The 24,832-nt window shown below is 40.5% G+C and overlaps 2 protein-coding genes across 6 annotated transcripts; one reads left to right on the forward strand and one right to left on the reverse strand.

Annotated features, from left to right (window-relative positions):
• The first annotated feature begins 20 nt into the window (after positions 1-20).
• On the forward strand, positions 21-18,539 carry LOC136442569 (FK506-binding protein 15-like). 4 transcript variants are annotated; one of them, XM_066439490.1, is made up of 27 exons: positions 21-181; positions 2,874-3,041; positions 3,371-3,440; positions 3,727-3,801; positions 4,117-4,215; positions 4,336-4,482; positions 4,685-4,753; positions 4,935-5,078; positions 5,261-5,371; positions 5,944-6,235; positions 6,478-6,551; positions 6,848-7,177; positions 7,423-7,530; positions 7,675-7,769; positions 7,995-8,097; positions 8,543-8,714; positions 9,253-9,389; positions 10,183-10,197; positions 10,645-10,728; positions 10,905-10,976; positions 11,357-11,509; positions 11,912-12,004; positions 14,129-14,257; positions 14,709-14,979; positions 16,380-16,872; positions 17,151-17,274; positions 17,470-18,539. In XM_066439490.1, the coding sequence occupies exons 1-27, from the start codon at positions 120-122 to the stop codon at positions 17,539-17,541; spliced, it is 3,762 nt and encodes a 1,253-aa protein (XP_066295587.1). In that variant the 5' UTR covers positions 21-119; the 3' UTR covers positions 17,542-18,539. The 4 variants fall into 4 exon arrangements, with proteins under 4 accessions (XP_066295587.1, XP_066295590.1, XP_066295588.1 ...); XM_066439493.1 differs by having other exon boundaries at positions 6,872-7,177; XM_066439492.1 differs by lacking the exon at positions 21-181 and adding an exon at positions 2,377-2,614.
• LOC136442571 (reticulocalbin-2-like) lies at positions 18,449-24,714 on the reverse strand. Of its 2 annotated transcripts, none has more exons than XM_066439495.1 (8): positions 24,575-24,714; positions 23,912-24,124; positions 23,349-23,454; positions 22,779-22,954; positions 22,217-22,330; positions 21,702-21,798; positions 21,083-21,222; positions 18,449-20,660 (listed from the first exon to the last, which is right to left on the reverse strand). In XM_066439495.1, the coding sequence occupies exons 2-8, from the start codon at positions 24,062-24,064 to the stop codon at positions 20,514-20,516; spliced, it is 933 nt and encodes a 310-aa protein (XP_066295592.1). In that variant the 5' UTR covers positions 24,065-24,124; positions 24,575-24,714; the 3' UTR covers positions 18,449-20,513. The 2 variants fall into 2 exon arrangements, with proteins under 2 accessions (XP_066295592.1, XP_066295591.1); XM_066439494.1 differs by having other exon boundaries at positions 23,912-24,140.
• Positions 24,715-24,832: the final 118 nt, after the last annotated feature.

Here is a 24,832-nt window from a genome sequence, read left to right on the forward strand (position 1 = left end):
CCTCTTCTTGTCATAGTGGAAGCGCCCAGATCCTCACATGACTCCCCTCCCACTTGGCTACTCTCCGAAGCCAAAAGTACCAGAAAAGTACCTGTTTAATGTCTTAGAACATCTTTAAAATGTTTAGTCTTGGTGGAGAAGATGAAGATGACTTCCTCTCGCCCTCGGGCATGTCAGGAGGGTAAGACTTGTCACACATGACGAAAATAAGTAGCTTTTCTTGACAAAAATCTTCGACTTCCTGTGTTATGTGGCGGGTCCGTTGTTTGCGAAAGATTATATGATGACCGGTTGGGACATTTTAGTTTGACCACTGTCAAACTAAGTTTCGGCTCTAAAACTAGAAACTAGACGTATTTGAATGTATAGAATGTTCCTTTCTGTGTGCTTTACCTACTAATTGTGAAGTTTTCCTGTATTCTCTAGTCGAAATTACAATTAAGTGGAACTCCACTATTTTGTTTATATAATAATATCAGGTGTATTTGCAGCCAGTGCCACAGGCAGGTACCCAATGTGTAGGGTAATGAGGCTGTTTAACGTGTTCGAGGCACCTCCTCGAGCACGGGACCCCCGTTTTACGTCCCTCCCGGAAGACGATTTCGTGGAAAGCTTCGTGAGGCTACAGCAATCCGGACGTCCTTGGTTGGTCCCCCATCCAAGCACTGTCCGGACCGCGCGTTGCTTAACTTCCGAGATCGAGGGATCGGGTGTATCCAACGCGCCACGCGGCCGTAGCTTAGACCTGGTTGAGGTCAAGACCACGGCCAGACGTGTTATGCAAATAAGGCTTGCTGTTTAACTAGAGGCTGCATGATCTTAGATCTTGGAAATGGGATTAAACTCCTTAATACGTATGTACATGAGTCTATAATCACAAAATAGTATCAAATTTGATGTCATATCTAAAATCTCTAGGAAGTGGCTATTGACAGGATGACCCTGTCAGCAGTAAAAAAATGTACTGCTGACAGGATGATCCTGTCAATAGCCTCGGGCAAATCTCTAACCTGTAAAAAATGTAAGATGTTACTTTGTTAGAAAAAAAAAGTGTTGAATTTTAGTTTAGGTGACATTAAGTTGATTGCAATATGTCAATTAGAGTCAATAATAGATTATACCAACTTGAAAATAGGAGAAAAAACATGTAGTTATATGTATCATATGTTTAGCATACAAAGAAAGTACCTAATCAAGTTAATGTGATGGATTGAGGATGGTGACAGCCAGCATTGGTCTCCTCATCCATCCAAGGACATTGATCCATCTAATTACAACCTTTCACCTTTAACCTTGAGTTAACCCATGTCAGCAGTCAGAGTGGTTATGTTAGCTGTAGGAGGCATGTGATGTTTGTCCTGACACTATGGTGCTTCAGACGGAATGTAAAAGCAAACAAAATTGTATTCAGCCTAAGTCATGATCAGATGCCAGAATAAGTTGTGTTTCTGCTATAGACTATTTTACTCTTCTCTGCTCAGTAGAAGGGATTCTGTCATCATAGTTCATAAGTAACATGCATTTACTATGTAAAGTTTTCTCTGTCACCATAGCAATTAGCCTAAGAATAATAATGATTTCAACTGTGCAGCAGTACAGCAAATCAACTAACAACAACATGACAATTAGGCAGAGAAAAAAAACACACCTTATTAATCTTTCTTAAGTCAGCAACCATTCTATGATTTTCTAGTATGATCTTAGATGGATCACCATTTGTCTATATCTACTTGTGAAGGAGTATTCAGGTATTGCTTTCTAGTGGATGCTTAGGCTTTAGTCACAGTCTCACACCATTCTTGTATTCAGGAGTTAAGGCTTAGGATTACATATGGAAACTTAACTCCAATGTTTGTCTGGCACTACTGTGTTGGCACCAACTACATTGTACATAACAAGGAATGCATGACTGTGAGTCAGTTGTTGTTCGAACAATGGTGGTCTTGTCCCTGCACGTTGAAGTCATTGCCAGACAGTCGAGGGTCTATATCCTGCCAGTTGGAAATCTCAACAAACTGTAACCTGTAGGGACTGTTCATTGTACCCATCTAAATCAATTTATGCACACTATCTCACTAATATTTATAGAATATTTGAAGACCATAGTTGAATATGAAAGAGAGTGAGTTCAGACTGTATTATAGTTATGATGTAATTGTATGGAAAATGTTGAGCACACAGGCCAGTACCCAGTTGCAAATATATGTAGTTAATATAACATGAGTACCCCCCCCCCCCAGGTACATACAATGAACTGTCCCTATAGTACACAGTGTTACATTGCATAGTCACAGACCTTGCTCTAAAACCCATCTACTGGTCATGCCACATATACATGCCAATGCTATGCTACAGATGGAAATTGTTTGCCAGAATGATTTGTGAACAGACTTGTTGATTATCCCATCGGTTTAACATATCAATACTATATGTCAGATGTGGTTTTGATCTGCTGAACGACAACTTAAAAGCAGCCAAGAGCTACACATTGCTGGAGTCATGACATAGCTGGACTCTACTTGGGAGGGCAGCGTTATATTGTTCTGACCATTTGTGGGTTTTTATGGTCTACAATGAGTTGGTTCTTTAGTGATGAGTTCAGATACTGGCACAGGTAACCAAAATATAAGGCTAACTTGTGATTGTATTACCTTTACAGCTAACATGTCTGTTGTTGCATGAGTTAGCTTCATGTCAAATCAAAATGTCATCTGTTCATAGTTGAAGTTAAATTTGGGAAAACTAGAGAAATTTGTTGATTTAGCATGCCTGCAATACTGATTGCTTAGTAGAGGGTCATTTCATACATGTATATCTAAACATTTCTCAATGAAGCTATGATGTTAACATATAACCTTTGTGATGTTTTGAAGGTCGAAGCTTGGCTCCCTGTTCAGCGCTGACCAAGCTGGTGCGAGGGCAGGGAACGAGTCTCTGACGTACACGGCACCCAAGGAACCCAAGAAGGCCCAGCCAGCGAAGGCAGAGAGTGGCGCTGCTCCAGCTTTACTGTTTGCATGCGCTGTACATGCTTACAAATAGTACGTCATTTATGTATGGCAGGATGATAGTTATAAGATATAAATAAAGAACAGCATGGGTGGGGAAAAGGTGAAAATGTCTATTAGTAGTTACATCACTGGATTATTGATGAGTCTAAATCATATACCCCAGGACTTAACGAAAATGTAAATAAAATTAGAGATAGAAGATGCCAGACTGTCAGACTGTATGGATATGTTATGCATAGATTATACATTGTGAGTTGGGTGATTACCCGTATTCAAAGACTAATGATATGGAGTATGTATTCGTACATGTAGTTCTCACAAGACATATAGTTGATATACTCTTTTGAATTTTTCCTCAGTGTGGACAATCAGTATGTCAAGCAGGGGAAGCTGGGTGCGGCCATCCTTGGTAACCATAGCAACAGTGATGTAAGTACAAGATGGACCAATGCAAGTCAAGAATCACAAAACTCCTAACCACTCATCATATCAAGTCTACGTGCTGTTGAATTTCTCTGTGCTGCTTTTTTTAAAACCTGTATTATTCTTACTTTTTTGAAAGTTTCTTTTTCACTTTTTGCCAAACGTTCAACTTTCCTTCAATCTACCGAGGATCGTTACAAAAAAGATTATTATGGAAGACCAACCCATACTAAGAAACTGTCCTCACTACCTATTATAACATTGTCTTTATCTTGTCCTCTGACGTGTACAGTACAAGATCCTGTTGTATGTCAGTAAGGACAGGCCTGTCACCACTGCCAAGGTCACAAGGACCTTCAGCTTTACTGTAAGTATGACATCACATCAGCCTGCCCTTGGTATGTAAGTGATGTGGTGAACTATGTCTCAAGGTTATGTCATGTACACCATAGAGGCAGAATGAGCAGTCAAAGTAAGAGTTGGCTGGGGAGGCCCCAAAGGGCATTTTCTTTGACTAGACTTACTAGAGCTAAAAATAAGATATTTATACATGAAATGGTATTGTGCTTTTTGATGTGAATGTTGACTTCTATCATTGAATATCGTGTATATCTTGTCACTAGTCAATTAGATAAAAATGTCGAACAAACTTACTATATCAAGTTTGTTCCGTTCCATGCAGGTACAAGCCAACAACTATGCCTCCTTCTATGATGACCAGAGACAGACATGGTCTATTATGTTTGACTCTGAGTCCAATGCTGTGGACTTTACCAAACATGTGAGTGACCATACTGGTTTTATTTCACAATTTTTTCAATGCAATTCAAAATTTTAATGTATCTCTTGCCCTTAAGGTCTGTAGATTAAGTGTTATTTCATGTTGGTCCCTCTTCTGTAGATTGGAATGTCCCGAGCCAATAGTGGTGCAATAGATGGAATAGTCCATCAGGACCTGGTTCTAGGGGAGGGCCAGACTGTAGATGTGGGAGACTCTATGGAGATGAAATATACAGGGTGGCTGCTGAGCAACAACACCTTTGGTCAGGTAAGGAGTATTTAATTACAGCATATATTTACATCCAAAATTTGCCATTAAGTTTTATTACTGAGACCATGCTGCATATGTTACTTATGCTTTTAGTAATACATGTACATTTGTATATTCTCATTTTAGTAATCATGAACTAGCCAATACTCTATCTGATCATTGTTTTTCAAATACACTAAACATCACTCTGCTGTTTCAGGTGTTTGACAGTAACATGAGCACAGACAAGGCCTTCAGGTTTAAAATTGGAAAGGGGAAAGTCATCAAGGTGAGGTCTGCATATAAGACCGTTTCTAACATAGCAGAACTGACTTTGATGATGAAATACCTTCATACGATGCCTCTTACAGTTTGATCATGAGGTTGTGTCTTTCCATCCAGTGATGATTTTTCTCTCTGTGCTACTTGAATATATTTGTCTCTGTTATTTGACATTTGTCTGTTTCCAGGGGTGGGAAGACGGAACTGTTGGGATGAAGAAGTCAGGAAAGAGACTGCTGGTTATTCCTCCACACCTGGCGTATGGTGCCAAAGGTGTGCCCAACAGGGTACCTGCCCACGCTACACTCGTCTTTGAAGTCCATGCTATGAAGGTAAGTGTGGGCTGTTTACCATTCAATGTGATTCAATGAGCAATGTAATGCTGAATTAATAGTGTTTCAGGTGTAATCTCACCTATATGTATTTATATGTAAATGTAAAAGATAAAAATATTGGCGTAAAAAAAACAACCTTTGCTTCTATAAAGTGACCCTCAAATTTCTTTCCCTTGAAGGTCAAGTTCAACAAAGAAGATACCAGGTCCACTTCATCACGAGACTCCCCTGCCCCAAGAGTGGACTCACCCGTTGTGGAGGCCCAACCCCCAGCACAGGCCGCACCCCAGGTTAGGGAAGTCTTACATGTGTACTTACATTATTTCAACTGCCACTTCATGCATGCATGTGTTTTAGTAGACGCTGACCTAGTATTGTAAGTTCATTTATTTTCACGGGGACATAATTTGGCAGTACATGTATAGGAGGGGAAAGGAGGTTTTTGTGGTGTTTTAAATTTGCAGTTCTGGAGTACAGTTATGAATTCATGGTAGGGAGGTCACTGCGAAAACCGCAAAAATAAAAACCACCACAAATATCTCAAGATTTACAGTACATTTTTTCTTGATGCAGATACAATCAATACAACACTTTGCATGTTTGTTCTCTCGCCAAATTTAAAGTTCTTTCTTGTTATTCTGGCTTGTTTTCTTATATGCCACCCTACTGTGTACAGGCTGCAGGTGAAGACATCAGTGCAGATACTTCATTACAACACCTAGCACCTAACAATTATTTAAGTAATTAGCAAGCAAAAACATTGAGCCAGCAGTTATAACGGAGCATGTTACCCAGACTAGTAAGTCCTGTCTTGATGTTCTAGATTGTTTTCATATGATATATGCTCTCCTTTTGTGTACAGGCCGCAGGTGAAGCCACCAGTGTTAAGGCCAGGACGTCCTCCATCAGTGAGCAGCTGGGCCACCCCTCCAGCAGCAAGGCCAAACTCATCTCCCGCATGGCCAAGATGGGCCAGGCCATCATCCCGTCCACGGGGGACGGGGAGGGGGACGTGGAGCCGGAGCTGGAGGAGCAGCCGCAGGTGGTTAAACCGGTGCCCCAGCAGGCAGCACCTGTCCAGCCGGTCGCGCAGCCGCCCCAGCAGATGGCCCCGCCGCAACAAGCACCGCCCCAGATCCAGCCTGGTATTCAAGGTAGTCTGCACGACAGATACATGCTGATGAAGTAATGGCATCAAGTGTTGATCTGCTAAACACATGTCAATTGTTCACAAGCATCAGGGTCTGATGCATGGCAGCTACAGACATGCATTGGTCTCGCCAGGTTGATCTATTTGCTAAACACATAAAATGATTAATTGCATAGAATTAAGTACTTTCCTAGCAGTTATAAAAAATTGATTTCTTTTTATCAATTTTGCTGTTTTTATTCCCAGGTTTTGCCCCACCTGGCATGCCTCAGCAGCAGGTGGCCATGTACCAGCCACAGATGCAGCAGCAGCCATTCCAGGTGCAAATTATGATTATAACAAAACTACGTATAAGTCTCTACTTCATATTCGATGTGACGGATGGCAACTTAACAAAGATCAGATACAAATACAATGTATTACCCACTGGTTTACCAATATGGGTATGAATTAACACAATTCTTCTCATTGGCTCTTTTCGTCTCAGAAGACTTACAACATGTACAGCTTCTTAAGTGTCTCACAGCTTCGGTCAGTCATTGATTTAGCAGCTCCTACATCTCAGATGCTAAATATTTTCCTTCTCCTCTCTTCCCTTGTAACCACTGCTGACTAGTACCACGTTGTTCCTCCCTACCAGTACCCCCAAACCTCTGCTCCCTCTGCCACACCCTACAACTACCAGCAGCCCGGCCAGGCCCCGCCCCCTCAGTACAACAACATGTACCCCGCCCAGCAACAGTTCCCAGGGCAGCAGTTTCCGGGGCAACAGCAACAGTTTCCAGGGCAACAGCAACAGTTTCCAGGGCAACAGCAGCAGTTTCCAGGGCAACCAGGAAGCGACATGCACACCAACATGCTTGTGTCGGAAACGCGGCAACAGAACACGGAGATGAGGATTGCCATTGGTAAAGTAACGGACAAGGTGGAACAGATTCTCTCCAAGGTTAGAAGATTTTTGTTTGGTACATGCCTTATATAACCCCTGTTTTAAGATATTTTTGTTGATATTTGTTGACTTACTAAATGTTCCTTTTTAGAAAATGGAGTTATGACAATTATCTTTGACATAGGCATCATTACTGTAAAAATAACAGTTACAGCAGGTCTCTTGCAACTGTAACAGTAAAGACTGTCAACTTTGGAAGAAATAATAAAAGATGTATTTGTTCTTTGACTTTGTTTGATTAGGTTGACAACCTGCAGCTCCATGGCATGGGTAACAGCCTGGTCCCACAGGGTCCTCAAGGCTACATGGAGGCTTCTGTACTCATGCAGAACATCCAGAGAATTCTCCAGGTGACAACTACATCAGACATATATTGTGTGCAAGTTCTTTTAAACCTTAATGGTTTGAAATTTCAGAGTGATATTGAGTATGCTAGTGCAATGTATTGCAGTATATGTGTATGTGTCTCAATTTCATTTGGTGTTTTCTTTTAGGACAATGAGAGGTTGAAAAAGGAAGTGTTTGAAAAGAGTTCTAGAGTGGAATCACAGAATGAGAAGATTGCTGAGCTGCTACAGAGGAACCAAAAGTATGTACCAAAACATCAACAGGTCTTCCAGGGTGTATTGGTCACTTTTATTTACTATGGAGCACCTTTGGAAAATAATAATGAAAACAAAGATGTTTTGACAGTCTTGGTTGAGAACATTTTTACAATACAGTGGACTTAAATTTCTATTTTCTTTTATTGTTTTTGGATGATTTCAGCAGATACTACATTTTGAAAATTATGTATTTTTGTATTGAATTGTAGGTTTATAGAACAAAGCAACACAATGTTGGAGCAGAGAAATGACACCTTCAAGACCACAGCAGCCCAGTCTCAGGCCAGGGTACTTGAACTGGAGCAGGAAAAGGTCAGCAGTAGTAACATTGTCTGTAATGGAAACAACTTTGTATGAAAGTGTATACAGTCAAACCACCGCAGCCAACTACCACCAGTCATAAACCACATCAAAATAGTCCTGTCCAATTTGACATGGTTAAGACCCTCTTGTCTGAAGCAACCACTCCCAGTTACCGACCATGTTTCCTCAGTTCCTTGAGTGGTTGTTGAGGCCAAGATTGACTCTAAATGATTTTTGAACTATATGCATGTAACATGATGTACATGTGTAGCTTCAGTTAATGGACAGCAATACTCTAAATGGTATACTGGCTTGGATTTTTTTAAGTGTAGAGAAGTCCATCCTTAACCTTCTCCCTTCTGCCTAACTCTGTAACCAATAGAGAATGGGGTGCCAAACGGCTACTTGAGAGTGTTAAAGGTTAAGTGTCGTTCTTGCTGTGTGACGTCTCCAGGTGCAGATGGCCAATGAGTTGAGCATCACCACTGCCCAGCTGAGTCGGCTGCAGCTGGAGATGGCTGGGCTGAGGAAACAGGAGGGAGACCTGACCTCACAGCTCAACACTGCCGCACAGGAGGCACAGAAACACCTGTCTGAACTCAACACACTTAGACAGGCAAAGACTGGTTAGTACAACAGGCACAGAAACACCTGTCTGAACTCAACACACTTAGACAGGCAAAGACAGGTTAGTACTACAGGCACAGAAATACCTGTCTGAACTCAGCACACTTAGACAGGCAAAGACAGGTTAGTACAACAGGCACAGAAACACCTGTCTGAACTCAGCACACTTAGACAGGCAAAGACAGGTCAGTACAACAGGCACAGAAACACCTGTCTGAACTCAACACACTAAGACAGGCAAAGACAGGTCAGTACAACAGGCACAGAAACATGTTCTGGGGCCAGGACATCTTGGTTTTGGCTGCACTGCTTTCGGAAGGGACATAAAATGGGGGTTCCATGTTTGTGGAGGTACCTCAAGCACGTTAAAAGGGAAGGGCTAGCAACTCCTCCCTGTAAAGATATACCCTGCTACTGAAACAGCAAGGAAACTTCCTGCCCTATGTGCCACTAGGCACTTCAAGGGTCTGAACGATAAGAAGGTTGGTGCGTGTTGTGTGTGTGTGTTTGATAACCTGTTTGTGTTCATGACTCCAGAGACGGACTCCCAGCTGTCTGAGCTGCAGCAGACCATGAAGACTGAGAAGGTGAGTAAGAGGCAGCAGGACAGCAGGATGGGGGAGATGGAGGACGAGCTCACAGAACTCAGGGCAGAGAAGGAAGGGCTGGAAAAGGTAGGAGCGCAAGTCTGTACAACAGGAGGGCATACAAGCTGTACACAAGTGTCTCAATGGCTTAGAGGCCTTCTCAACAAATATAATGGTACATGTACTTGTAAGTTCAAAGGATTTTTTTTATTTTAGGGGTGGGGCTTTAAACTAATTTTGCTAGAAAAATGGAATCATGTATCAGTGCAATATTTCTAGTTATGTGTTGAAAAAGTTTTGCTGTACTATTATATTATATCATATTATTATATAAGTATTAAATACTTTTAGCTGCCGGACAAAGATAACAAATACTTTTTTTTTACATAGCACTGTGTGTAACATGTAATAGTGACTTTAGGATTGCCGAGCATAGCCTCTAACCTAGCATTTACTCAACATGTGGTTATATATGATTTTTTTTCTTCACTCTTTCCTGTCTTTCTACATGTTATCTATACTAAGGCATGTGAGTGTTGTTTTTACAGTTGATAGCAAAAATGCAAGACCTATATAGTTGGCATTACCTTGTCAACTATTCATTGTTGTCTGAATCAGCACCAGCAAATAGTATAAAACACAGGACTTAATCACATGTAGCTACTGCATTGTTAGATCATTGATATTATATTTTCCAAACTGATCACATGAACTTCAGCACCCTGACATTTTCATTCTGTATCAATTCCTGAATCACCCTTTTCATCTCACTACCATTTACAAATAAAGCACCAATGAACCACCAATGACTAATGTTTTCTTGTTCACCCCGCTGGTCCCCTCTCTCTGTCTGTCTCCTTGTTGGTGATTTGTTGAGAAGAGTGGAGAAGGGGAGGTGAGACAGGTGCACAGAATACTTCCAGATGTAGATAGACCTGTTCTAGTGGTGGTGTATTTTGCACAGTAGTAGAGTTTCTGCCCATTTTACTAGAAATAGCATATTTCATACACATTTTCGAGGTGTTGTAGTAACTTGTACTTGGATAACTGTTGTCCTTCTCAACTTCTGTAACCATTCTGTTCTTATCTTTGCTTTTAACACTTAACACACATTTTAATTATAACCTGAATGATTTCTTCGTGGAAAATTGGAGTTAATGTGTACTTAGAAAAAAGGGTTTTGCAGTGGTTTTGTGTGATCATAATATTTCAAAGCTACCCTGAAGTGTTAGAAAATATTCTGCTAGCATTAGAAGACAACTAACTGACAGAAAAGAAATGGACTGTAGGATTTAAGATTTTCCAGATTGAAAAGCTAGACTCTGACAAACTTCTCTTCCAGACTCTGTCAGAAAGGAAGACCAAGGCAACTGCAGACAGGAGAAAATTGGAGGAGGAAATGGATGAAATCAAAAGGCAACATGAGGTGAGGATAGTTTTCTTTCTATTTTTCAATACCAGGATCAAGCTTTTCATACTAGTACTTCAAGTATAAGTGTTGTAGTTTATGGACATATTAATGCCAGTTTTGCAATTTGCTGTTGAGCTGTAGTGTTGCTATTCATTATGTACATTCATGTGTGAATGTTTGTTTTTCATCAGGAGGAAGTTGAGGACTTGAGGTCCAAGCTGAGAAAACATAGGGCTTCAACTGATGCTGTGACAGCAGAGCAGGTATATGGCATACTACACATATTAGTTAGATACATCCAGCTCAGTATGCTTATCAATAGTATTGTGACTGTCTTCATTCAGCAATGTACCAGACTGTAAATGATTTTTTTTTAAATCATTCACATTTTTAATGTAAAAAATAGATTCTGTATCGTGTATATATTGATTTCAATGAATGCTTTTGAATAATGATAAGTCTTTTGTCAATTTCAATGAACACAGTGGAGTGTGCCCAAAAAGCATTTAGAGCATTTTCCATGGCTAGAGGTATTTAAATGGTAGAGGTAGCTATAGCTAAAGGTTTACGTAAAAATCATCAAGCAGCAAGTGGTATTATTGAATGTTTGTATCATAAGATGAAGTACCAAACCTCCTTCCAGGTAGCAGCAGTTGAGCAGGAGATAGAGACCCAGTGGAAGGACAAGTGTGACCGTCTGGTGGCACAGACACAAGACAAGCACAGGAGACAGATGGAGGAACTACAGGAGGAGAAGGAACAACTCAAGAACAAACTCTCCAACATGGAGAGCAAGGTGGGTACCCTGTGCTATTCCCCAGTGTAATGCCTAACCTGGCATGGTTGCGACGGCTCCCACCTTTGAGTCGTTCCGTGCCAGGCTGGAGGCCTGCCCATCCTAGCCCGGGACCTCAACCCCCTCCTACTTTGCCCCTGATGGGGTTATTTGGGGGTACAGATGATGGGGGGTTATGTGTAAGCAGAAAGAGTTACGATCTGATATTAGTAAGTTAAAGAATAGATTCCCTTTTAGCCCCACATTGAGTTATAAAGGTAGGATTCATCACATTCTAGGTTTGATGTTGAATACATATGTATATTATGGTGTCATTGAACTGTAAAAGCTGAATCTGTGGCATTGGCAAGAAAGAGACATTTTGTAGATATATACAACTCCTTATGCACATTTTTCCTGCAGCTGGCTGCTGTGAAAAACTCCCAGGGGGAGGGGAACCAGAAAGTGGAAGAGCTTGAGGAGAAGCTGGAGGAAATGGCAGAGTGGAAGGAGAAGGTAAAACAGTGGCTCAGACTGAGAATATTTACTGCAAGTCAGCGTTCCCGCCAGCCCACGTTAAGAGTGCGTCCACCGAAATATAATATGGGGGGGGGGGAGCGCCGAAGGCGCGACCCGACCGCCGAAGGCGGTCGCAATTTCGGGGGGTCCGGGGGGATTCTCCCCCGGGAAATTTTGGATCTTCAAGCCTTCAGAAACGCAATCTCCCGCATTTTGAGAGACAAATCATGCCATTGAGAGTGGTTGTCAGTGGTCCCTTTTACCGCCGCCATTGTCATTATCGGTGGCAGTGCTAACGAGAACGACCCAAAAATGTGCTTTTCAAAACGCAGGAAATCGGTAGATTATGTTGTCACCCGTTGTTGTTTACTTCTAACACATTGTTTTACTTCTATATTCGTGTTTTGAGGTACGTAGATACCGACCAAGTTTGATAATGAGCATGGAAAATACTATCTAAGTCTTTGATTAGTTTGATAAAACCGGCTATCAGTTTTCATTTTATGGCGATCGTTTGTTCTCGACCGGAGAGTTCGTTTTTATGTCACTAACACCGGTAGTTCTCGTGAACGTTACTAACAGGAAAAGGTAAGTAAACATGAGCTTACAAGTAATTTTCACAAGCAGGCCGTAGTTTATTAAAAAACATAACGTTCGTAACGTTACCAAGTACGAAACTAGTTAATTATCGGACGATATGCGGTAAGTATAGAATCCATTTGTCGGTCAAAGAAGCATAAATTACCGTCACAAAAGTGAACATGACATCCAGGCCGGTTCAATGTTGGGTCGATCCTAGAAAATCAATGATCATCCAGTGGCAAAATCGTAGCTGCAAGGCAAACAGTCCTACAGGCGACAGCCATGGAAAAGAAAGTTGTGTCCCTAGATTCTCTACAGAAAAGCCGTGCGTGCTTCGGCTCCCAGTGACGACTCTCCATGCTTTCGTCATCATGTACGTACCATTCTTTTTATCCTAGATGTACGTAAAACTATGCTCATACTCGTGCAGTCATACTGCGAGCCAGAGATCAGGTCTTTGAGTCAATTTTCCAATAGCAAATTGAACGAAATCGCAACACAGCTTTTGACAAGATGGCTGCACTGAGGTGTGTTCACCGCATCCAAACGTAAAAGAGGGAAATCACGATCACATTGTAAGTTGATAAACACAATGACATTTCTCTATATAAAATCGAAGGATTACAAGAAGTTGGGTGTGATTTTAGTGAATTGTATTAGTTTCTGGGACATACATAATTTTTTCATGTATCGATGTGCTTGCAGTGTGCTTTGTTACGTTGTGATGCTATCATCCTTCAGGCGTTTCATGATCATGTTTGGCGCGAACCTTTCGCCTGAGTTCGTCCAAGTTCATGATCAAGATATAAACGGCTTGTGAAATACTAATAGAGCCGCAAATATCTGTATGACTGTCATCAAAAAAGTACAATGAGGGCAACAACACGATATTTAGAGGCGCTCCTTGTTCGAGTGAATCTTGTGTACTGGCCCCGCGGCCGTAGGACCGTCGGCACTTCGCTGAACTTCGGATCTTAGAGCTTACGGGGGCGTGTCTCACTGGGGCCAGGGCCGCCCGGCGTGAGTTTGATGTTTTTGAGGCGTGCAGCGCTCCGCCCCTGGCCCTGGACTGCTAACAATGCGTAACAGAGAGCCATGGAAGTACATCGTAGGCTTCTTTCTTACTAAATGAGCGGTTGTTCTAAGATTCTAGTTCCACTTGTGACAGAAATTAGCCTCCCTTCAAAATTTCGTTCGGACGCACTCAGCCCAGCTGAGTGCGTCCTTTCCAAAAAAAGTGCGTCCAAAGACGCACTGAGGTATGCCTGGCGGGAACACTGCTGCAAGTACTTGTTGACCTTCAGCCTGCTAAGGTAGCTATTTTTCACCAAAGTTGTATTGGTTATGGGATTATAGGCAGCAGGGAGACTGCTAAGTTATTTTCTGTGTTATGTTTGTAGCATTGCAGAAGCTTTTCTTTTTTGTTTGAGCATATGTAACATAATTGTGACATTTTTACCATTTTATATATACAGTGAGAGGTAGAAAATAACCACTTGAAAGATACATTTGATTGAAGTTGACTTGTATATGTTCCAGTATACCAGTCTGCATGGCAGTGCGCTGGGTATGAAGGAGCGCTACGAGGAGCAGATAACTGAACTTAGGGACCAGCTGGAGCAGGCTCAGTCTTCTGGTGCCATGACCACGCCCAATATAGCTCAAGAAGTAAGGAAACGTGTGGATAATGTGCTTGTTTTTTCACTGAAACATCTTTTGAAAAGCTAAATTGTCATTGGCAGAGAAACATTTAGCACAGTTAGATGGAATCTTATTCCTGTACTTATGTACATATACATTTTTTTGTACTAGTCTACACTAATGTATCAACAGATTAATAACAGTATAAATATGTTTACTGCCCTACATATACATGTACTGTCAATGGATTAATACTGATATTATATTGCTTCTTGCATTGTTTGTCTGTATATACCTAGGGCTTCTCTGAAAAGCAGTGACCAGCCACTGAGGGAGCCACCCTGGTGAAAGGAAACAGAAATGATTGAATCAATAAATAATGTACATATATTGCACTTATGGATCAGTATAGCTGCCTCATGAGTCAGAGCCCCTAAGTCTAAGTAAGAACTAATGTAGCTTATTTACATCTGTTCAGGTGAAGAAGATCATGAACCAGGTGTTCCACTCCCTGCGAGCAGAGTTTGAGCCGGAGGGGTCGTACACGGGGAAGGCTATCCTGGCTGCCATCGTCGATGCCATCAAAACAACCACTGTGAAGCTGCTATCCCAGCAGCCTTCACAGCAGGAGGAGGGCCGCGAGTCAGGGAGTGAGGAGGAGAGTGAAGAGGAGGAGGAGGAGGAGGAGGGAGAAGAGGAGGAAGAGAAGCAAGAGGAGGAGGAGGAAGTAAAGGAACAACAGCAGGAAGGTTAGAAGTTTTTGCCTTAAGTACTTGCAAAGAATCTAGATGTTGAAGCTGACCACCTCTTTACAAACCTAACAAATCTTGTCTTGTGTTTCAAAATATTTTGATGGTAACATATTTTGGGCAATTTTGCTAGTCAAAGTCTTTATCTACATATCCGTGGCCCTGCATTGGACAAAGTAAAGTTTAGAGTACAGTCAAACCTGTATTAGCGGTCACCTTTGCATAGCGGCCACCTGCCCATAGTGGTCACTTTTTGTCGGTCCCTTGGATTTTTCCCATTGACATAAGCATTAAGAATTTGGCTATAGCGGTCACCTGGCCAACGCGGTCGCGGCCACTCGATTTTCGGTCCCGCGGGTCTGGAAACACTGCCGATAACGGTCACGGCGCATGGTCGCCGCAAGATTCGGGAGCCTTCTTTCAAATCCCCGCAGAAAAAAATGTCATTATAGCTACAGTGTTACCCATGAAAATGTTGTACATGGTTTTATTTTGCTCCTGGTGTTGGTTTTGAATTTCCAAAACCGCCAAGACGCCAGAAATTTGAGACAAACAGAGCCTCTTGGTGCGCGGTCCTAGCGGGACGTTTTGTTTACTTGGGTTACTTCACTAGTAGTACCATGGGGGAGCAGTTTGTTAAAAAAAAGACAGATGCCTTTTATCCTCTAAAAAAATGTTATAAAGTCATCCATTGTTTTGTATATTCTGTTCTCTTTATTCAAAGAACTTCTTTGACGAAATAAATTTACATTTTGTACTATTTAATGTAGAGTAAAATCATAACTCACACATTGCAGCTGCACCCACATTACAGTAGACTATCCCAATGACCCTATGACCTCTCATCTTGCAGCTGTTGTTTTTTCTCCCGGCAAGGAATCCGACCCAAACAGGCTGATTTTACCGTGAAATTCCGCAATTATTTGCTGATAAATGATGTCGCCGCGCAATTGAAAATGACACGGTTGTCTTTGGCAACATTTTGGTCGCATGTGCTCCGGATTGGGGGCGGATCGATGGATCGACTTGGACTAAATTTGCTTGTGGAAAAATCCGGACCTACCGAAAGCAGTCATCTTGAGCCGATGGTTGTCTTGTGGAAGTGGTCGGTAGACCAAGTTTGACTGTACATGTATGTGAATAAATGTTTCTCAGTGGGTACAGAAAACATGTGCCACTTATTGCTCGTAATCAATCAACCGTTTCTATAGAGCGGCCACCTGTCCATAGCGGTCGATTTTGGCCAGTCCCTTGAGTGACCGCTATAGGCAGGTTTGACTGTAGTAAAATTTAATAGATGCTGGACCCATCTTTTTGTTTTACAGTCAATACAACAATTATGAGTATAAAGCACCCAATGTTGTTACTTGTAGACTTCTAAATTAATTTTGTGTTGACAGATTCCACAGAAGACGCAGTACAAGAAGAAGCTGTGCCCGTTCAAGCTGTAGAGTCTACAGAACCTCCTGCTCAAGTTACCAATGAGGATACAGAAGAACAAAACAGCTCAGAAACAAGCAAAACTGAAACCCCTCCAGTTCCTGATTCTGCAACTCCACCAACTGTAGATGATCAGGGCACAGAGGATTCTGGGTCACCATCAGCACCCGCAGAACAAGCAGAAGATAAAGAAGATTCAAAGGAGGCAGAACAGCCAGTTGATGAAGTTAGCAAAGAAACTGTAGAAAACAAGACAGACAATGACAGGACTGAACAGGCTTCTGAAGAAGCCAAGAGTGTTGATAACAATGTGACTGTTGAGAAGAAAGAAGAAGGGGAAGAAACTGTCACTATGAACCAATCAGACCAAACGAACCATGTTCAGCAAGAGTCAGAGAATGTGGAGAAGCCACCAGAGAAGCCTGCTGAGGAGGAGAAGAAACCAGACGTAAGGTACGGAAAAGGAACATGGCAAATTGGAAGGACATTCCCATGTCTATAGTCCAGCATGTGTACTGGACTAGTATGTTTCAAAGTGGTCACACATGCTGCTGACATGCATGTGCATAGAGCATTATTTACTTGATCACACTAGCAATTGTAAAGTATCCTTCTGGGAACTTAAATTTATCAGTTGCCTTGGTGGTTTTGTAGTGGGGAATCAGTTTGTGAATGGGAAAATATAGATTACACATTGAATATGTGAAGCAGCTCTATGACATGTGTTGCAGCAATATCTTTGGAGATGACGACATCTTGGATGACGGCATGGCAGATGCTTTTGGTGTCCAACCTAAAGATGAGGAGGCTGAGAAGGAAAAGACAAAACAAGCAACACTTGACGATGCTGATGATGTAAGTAGTAGTAACATACTCTGTTAATCTGAGAGCAGCTTGTTAGGATATACATTAAATATTGCATCTGAAATGCTACATACATGTGAATAACAGACTGACACTGTGACAGTGATGCCGATGACTGTAACTTAAAGGTGTATGGGCCGGGGTTGATGAAATGTTATGTTTTTATTCTTCTTTGTCTTTTTACAGCCCTTCAAACCTGAACCTCCGCCACCCCTTTTCCCTGACGATGATGATGATGATTTGGACTGGCTAAGCTGATCACAATGCTTGGACCATCTCATTATGGGGAATTTCTTCATTCGCTTCATTTCTGTTTTTAGTTTTCCTTTTGCCACAATGTCTTTTATAACATCCTTTTTATCATTTGCTGCTACAGAATTATAGATGTTGTTTGTACTAGACAATCAGTGATTCAGTTTGAAACTTCAAAGAATCACAACTTCATTTACAAGTTTGTACATGAGGCCAAGCTGTCTCAAAGTCACAATTTTTCGCTGTAGCATACTAAGCATACAGACCTGACAATTGACTTGTAAGAGAGATTTGTAAAGATTCCATATGATCTGACTCTTGTATCAGTGTGTCAAAATGTTAAGGGATCTGCATACTGATCCATGTACTAATACCAGATACTTTGTAAAAGAGGCAAATATATTGAATATAAAGAATTCGTGGAGATGATAAATTTGCAAACGTTTTGCTGAGCCAATTTATAGGACAGAGCTTAGACTAAAGGTTCTCACAAAGGTTAATGTCGTTTGCACAGTAGATTTGTTGGCTTGTGCCAAATCATGATCATTCTTATACCTTCTATTTTTCATGTGACATTGCATTATAAGACAAATATAGACATTATAACTTTATTGTAGATTTGTATCATCAGCTCATCATAAGAAGTGTGTTACTGATATTACTGATTATTGAAACTCATTACCAAATATATGTATATCCAAGACATTTTGTCCTGTTAAAGCAATGGCCTTTGAAGTGAATACCCATTGTTGCCTTAATCTTTGTTGGCATTCATAATTATGCACAGGCAAAAATTATCAATTATTTTTGGCTGCCAAGTATGTGTACTAGTAGAAAAAATAGCATGATATAGTTTAATTATGTATTACTGGATATTGAGGAAAAGATTTATGCTAGTACAGTGTTTACTTTCGATAAATGCAGATATTTCAGCCAGTAGATTAAGTACTGGCTACACATGCATTCCACTGTATTAATTGTCCATTAAAGAGTATACTGTATTACTTCAGTGTTGTAGCTCGATCACTGAGCGACTACAGAATTCCATTCTCATAATGTGTAAAAGTTAGGTAAAGGTGAACATATTTAGACATAGATTATGCAAATAAGGGTGCCATTTGTCTGATTAATGAGGAAATATTTTAATTGCCTTCTATGAAAGGATAGGACTGTGATATATACTTCACAACATCAGATATGAAAATTCTCATGCTTGAATTAAATGAACATACAGTACCAATACAAAACTCCTTTCCACATTTTTTATTAAAAGCTACCTTGAATTAATAGAATACAACCTCCTTGAAATAAATCAGTTATTTCCAGCATTCAATAGTAACACAATAATACAAGGTAGTAGAATTCATTTAACAGCAACAAAAACAGGCAAGACATGACACTGGACTTTAAATAACAAAAAATACAAGAACAGCACATTTTAATTACGACTTGGCATTTCCAAATCACAGCAATTGCTATGCTAACAAAGGTAACTAGATCTTGAAAAACAAATACATGTATTAAACAGCACCTTGGTTTTCTACTTGTTATTAACCTTCTCCCTGCTGCCTAACTCTGTAACCAATAGGGAACTGGGTGCCAAATGGCTACTTCAGAGCACTAAAGGTTAATAATGTTATGTTATCCAGACCAGGTAGTTTTTCCCCTTGACAATCTGAATCAGTCTAATCAATTTCTCTATCATGTATTTGAAGACAGGAAGAAACACTGGCAATGCATCAGTAATGCAACACTGAAAATTCAGTCTCTATGACCAAAAATACTACACAATCTTTCCACAAAGAACAATAAATAAATGCAACATCTCTATTCACACTAAGCAACATACTACACTGTATAGTCACACTATGCAACATACTACACTGTATATTGACTCATGATAAAAGCCTGGGACAACTTTAATGGTCTGAGGCTATTGGTATAATACCATAGATTTCTGTGAGCATGCTTTTGAATACTGTATGTAACTATTGTATACAATAGATGGAAAATGGCTCTATTGTAACTAATACTGGATTGAGATACCTATTAAATTTTCCACCCCTCAACTAAATGGAAACTGCAGCTCATGTGTCCATGAGGTAGAGTCAGGAAGCTTAAAAAAGTCCTAAAGTAGGTCTTGTAGAAATGTCATGAAAAGTCTGTTACTACCTTTAGTTTAACCATATCTACCCCTGCTAGTCAGGTTAAATACATTGTACAGTATTCTGTACTTGGCAAACAATAGTTGGCAAAAACAATCTTTGCTCGCAGGACTGACCTGCTCTGCTGGCTCAGGGATTAATTTCCAAATTGAACCCATCTGGAATGTTTCTAAAAGTGTATTACTTAACCAGGTTAATATGTCTCACCTTCAACCATAAAAAATACAATTTTTAAAGCTTAGTCTTCCTTACTTTTGTTTGATACATTTAAACCTATAAGATATAATGGCATGACTGACTTTTGCTGATCAGACTATAACTAATCATACCCTGTATACATGTACATGTACATGTGGATATGGTCATTTGCCAGTAGCCCACAGACAAAATATTTCATAAGGAATGAAAGGAACAGTTGTGTTGTCCTATGGGCTTATTATGAGGTAGGAACCACAGCATCCATTCCTATAGTTTCAGATCTACAGCAACATAATCAATATCAATAGGTGCATGAAAAATCAACATTCACATCTACCCATTTAGTCTGAAATAGAAGAGTGACACTATTCTACCATTTAATGCAGGATTGGGCGCAAAGCCTTGATTTATAACTACTGTAAAATAAAACCTGGTTCTCCAGTTCTTCAATTTAGTCACTGACAAAAGACAGCGGATGCTGTCTGAAACATCTGACTCTTGACTGATTCAAAATTTAATCCTGTTGCTTGAGTGACTGTCTTTTGGTGTACTGTAAGAATTTCTGTACATGGCAAGTCAATTCTTTAGTGTAACGGAACCTGTGGTTTGAGATCATCACAGCTCCTGGTGGTCCATGGTGTGCAGCAGCTCCCCCTGTTCTGTCAGGTCGCTCTGCAGGAAGAGGTCGGGGTCAGACATGATCTCCTCAGCCGACAGCTTCTCATCTTGGTTGGTGTCAGCCATGGACAGGAGATGGTCAGCCTGTAACCGGGCAAAATGATTAGTCAAATAGGAAAGTTAAGTGCAAAAACAAATAATGGTATAAAATTGCATTAGGAAATGGTGTTTAACAGCAGTAAACAAAAGGATCTGACTCGTAATGTAACTCTACTGACTGAAATGTAGAAGTTAGACAGTGCTCCAAGAATGTAAACCTCCACTGAGGCACCATGCATATATGATTTATGCAGTTTCCTCCATAGGACTTACATGGGTATAATCTGCAGTTTTAATTAAGTTAGAGGCATCAATACTTGATTACGTTCTTTCTTCACAGGAAAAAAAAGTTAAACAAAAGGTAAATCATCAATCACTGAGTAACTCTTATCCTGTTCACAAATAACCCAACCAACCAACATGTGAAATTATCCTGTCCAAGGTTAAGATAGTTGAACCGTTCTGACCTCCTCCTCTGCCGCCTCTCTGTGGTTGGGAGTGACCCAGGCTGCCACCTCCTCCCCGTCCAGCAGACCGTCTCTGTCCTTATCATACTCATCAAACTGTTCTCTCTCCACTATCCTCCACTCCTCCTCACTGCTGTAGGCTGGGGAGGGTCAGACGACAGGAAATTAACAACTTACCAAGAGAGTACTGAGTACTGTAATCGATGCCAACTTTTATTTTTGTATTCTTTAGAATATTCCATGATTTTTAAAAGAAATTTAAATTTCAACATAGGAATTTTCTAGGAAGGAGGAAAGATCTATTTTCAGTTCTGCAAAAACATAATGCCTTGTATCTATTGACTTTTACAGCATATTTTGGTTTAGATGTTCAGCCATCCTAAACCTATTCCTTAAAATGCTGTGCCACCATCTCACTTTTCAAATTTCATTTATTGAGCAAATTTACAAATCATTGACAATATACAAAATCATTGACTATTTATAAATTCATTGACAATTTACAATAGCCTCCCAATAGTAGTAGTATAGTAGGTAAAAGATTGTGTAATGGCTTTCTCTGTAATGTTGTATGATTTAAAAACAAAGGAAGTGAGGAGAAACCTGCTGTAATACTCACATGAGTCAGGTTCATCATCACCAAGGTACTCATCAAAGTCAATCAACCCATCTTCATTCCAGTCACTTTCCTCCAGCTTCTCTTCTACAAGGAAGTGCTGAGAAAAATTATTATTGCTATCAATTAAAAAGTCAAAAGATGCATGGCCAGCTTTACAGATTACACCTTATTTAGATCACTCTCAACTTGAAGCTTTGTACATGGATGAAATGGTACCAAATCATATGAGGGGTAGATTTCATATCAAGAAGAACACGACCCACACATCACATTTCAGCTTTGCTTTTGCTCTCCACTCACCTACCGATTTTCAAAAGGACGTTGACTAAAAAGTAATCAACACAATAATTAGAAATTTGGTGGATATTGATAAAAGGCATATGATTGTTTGGGAGAGGCTGAGAACCTACTGATCATCCCTTGTACCTAGAAGTGTATAATATGTAGCCAAAAGTTAGAGAGTTGATGTCTTAGGAAAGGATGCCTGATTGAGCCCCCCTCCCCAGGTCACTCACATGCATCCTGACATACTCTTCTGGGTGCTGGAAGGCCAGCCACTCCACCTCATCTAACTTCTCATCATGGTCCTCATCAGCCTCCTGGAAAAACCTGCGGTCATCCTGGATCATCTACAAACACAGAAACAAACACAACTTAAGTTTTCACAAAGAGATGAAATTATTTCTGCAACTTAAATTGACAGCTGTTGTTGTTGATCATGAAAACATAGCTTCTATAAAAGCCTGTGTGATACTCATTTACATATCCTTATTCACCGAAACGTTACCAACATCATTACATTATTACTGGCAATATCATTATATTATTATTGGCAGCTTTTAGATCTGAAGCAGCTAAGCTCCTACATGTCCTACATTTTTCAATGCAAGTATGACACTGCAAAATGATAAAAATATGTAGTCTTTCCACATGCCAATACCACAAAACTTGCATATAGGTATGCAGAAGAAATACTGGATAAAGATGGTTGAACCCCACCCAAAAGCTGTGTTTCTTGTACAACATCGTGCAAATTGACAACAAGGATTACAGAAATGATAAGTTTTCAAACTACACCTCATCCTCTGCAGGGTTCCCATCCGTGGAGACGTACTCAGCACCAAAGGTATCCTGCAGGTACTCCTCCCAGGACACCTTACCGTCTTCATCCAGGTCTATAGTCGGGAACGTCTCTTTGGCCTCCTCAACAGAGTAGGTGCTGAAAGACTCCAGCATGTGATCCACCAGTTCATCTGTCAACATAGTGGGAAATTAGGATGTGAGCGAAGAAAAAGGCAGCTTTTATTTAACTTTTGAATACAAATTCATGCAGATGTATTTGGAGTACTATTATAATGAAATCATTATGATATATTATTTCAGCAAATGACAGAACGTTTATTCCCACATAATTTGATAACCTGGAAGCTAGACTGTACTGTAACAAGAAAAGCCTTGAGCATCAAGGCTTTCCAAAGGGGGGGCCAAGGGAAAGTTTCCTTGGGGACATGTTGGCCCTGGAGCCAAAGAGCCCTGGCTAGGGATTACAAGTAAAGACAGGTTGAAGACTATTTACAAATGTATGAAGACTGTACCTTAAGTCCTGCCACCTAGTGCCTAAAGTTATATTGCAGTCATCAGACCCACCTCTGTCCAGCAGCCCGTCCCCATTCACATCAATCTTCTTCACCAGTAACATCAGCCTCTGTTTGGACTCTTCAGGTGAGAGCTTCTGGTATTCTTCTGCTTCCTTCTGCTCAGTGAAATATGTAAAAATTAGCATGAAAACTTGGCTATGGCACAAATTACTAGGAACTATTTCAGAGGGTTAGATTTTTAAGGTCACCTATGTTTAGTATAGGAGTCAATGCAAGAAAAGCAGTCTACAAAATTGATTTTTCTTTTGCCAGCCATTTCATTACAGGAAAGACACTACTAATGGTACTATAAGAGTGATCACTGTCTGGGGTATTTGATGACTGGCAGGCAAAAAGATTACTAATTAATATCTGAATTGGTAGATCAAATCATTTAATATGAAAATCAATCTTTTGTCCACCACCTGCTTTCTGTCCACCACTGGGTCACCATGACATCATCGCTATTGCTTGCAGTTGTACACTGCAATAGGGTTAGACTGTCAGCTTGTAATTCAATAATAGAGGTCTATGAAATGCTAAAAATCAAAGAAGCATTGCAAACACACTAACCTTTCCTCCCAGTAATATTTCCCTGTCAAACTCTGCATCATGGTCTCCATCCACATAGTGGTCAGGGTAGTGGCTCTCATGGATGTGGACATGACAGGTCGTGATGGACAGTTGCCATAGCAACAGGAGACACGTACAGAACGATCGCTCCATAGTGTTCTTATGCTGATTTGAGGTGTGGTTCCAGTGTGGTGTGAGGGTGTGGAGTGCCTCCTGAATATGCCAGATTCTTGTAATAAGAATGATGGAGTGAAAAAATAACATCGAGAATACGTCAGACTATTGTAACAAAAGAAGAAAGGCATTAGGAGAAAATAACAACCGAATAACTGAAGTGTCTGGTATTTATTTGATCAAAAAAAAATGGTCAAAGAAAGCCTCAAAGGTATTCATTCAATTGTCACTTAGTGAATCACGGTACACGTCACAGTGAATTCTCTGTCTATTTTCTCTATGTAAATGCAAGGCTTATCGGGGACTCATCACATACAATACTTTCTCAGTCTAAAGCCCGGTGGATCTACTGAGGCTGAGAATAACGTGACATCTGCAGCGTTGACCTTGTGACAACAAACGCTAACCCTTCTACAACTCAAATAAGATCACGCTTTCAAATACCCCCATTTAGAAAAACAGATCAATAAAATTTCACAAACAGCTTACCTGTGTTATCCTTAGCGTTACATAGACTGAAGACTCCCGATCACAGCTTTGTAGACATTGAGAATTTGCCTTAATTTGACAGCAGCAATCAGACGGTCGTGTTGTGTTTCCTGTTTGAATTTGGGGCCCCAAATTAGCTTATACCATTCCGCAGTAAAGGGGGATTTCACAAAAACTGAAAATTGATAAGGCTTTATAATATAAAGTATTTAGAAAAAACGATTTATATTTAACATTAAGATGTGTATATGATGTAAC

The sequence above is a fragment of the Branchiostoma lanceolatum genome, chromosome 9, assembly GCF_035083965.1.
Source record: "Branchiostoma lanceolatum isolate klBraLanc5 chromosome 9, klBraLanc5.hap2, whole genome shotgun sequence".
Taxonomy (NCBI): Eukaryota; Metazoa; Chordata; class Leptocardii; order Amphioxiformes; family Branchiostomatidae; genus Branchiostoma; species Branchiostoma lanceolatum.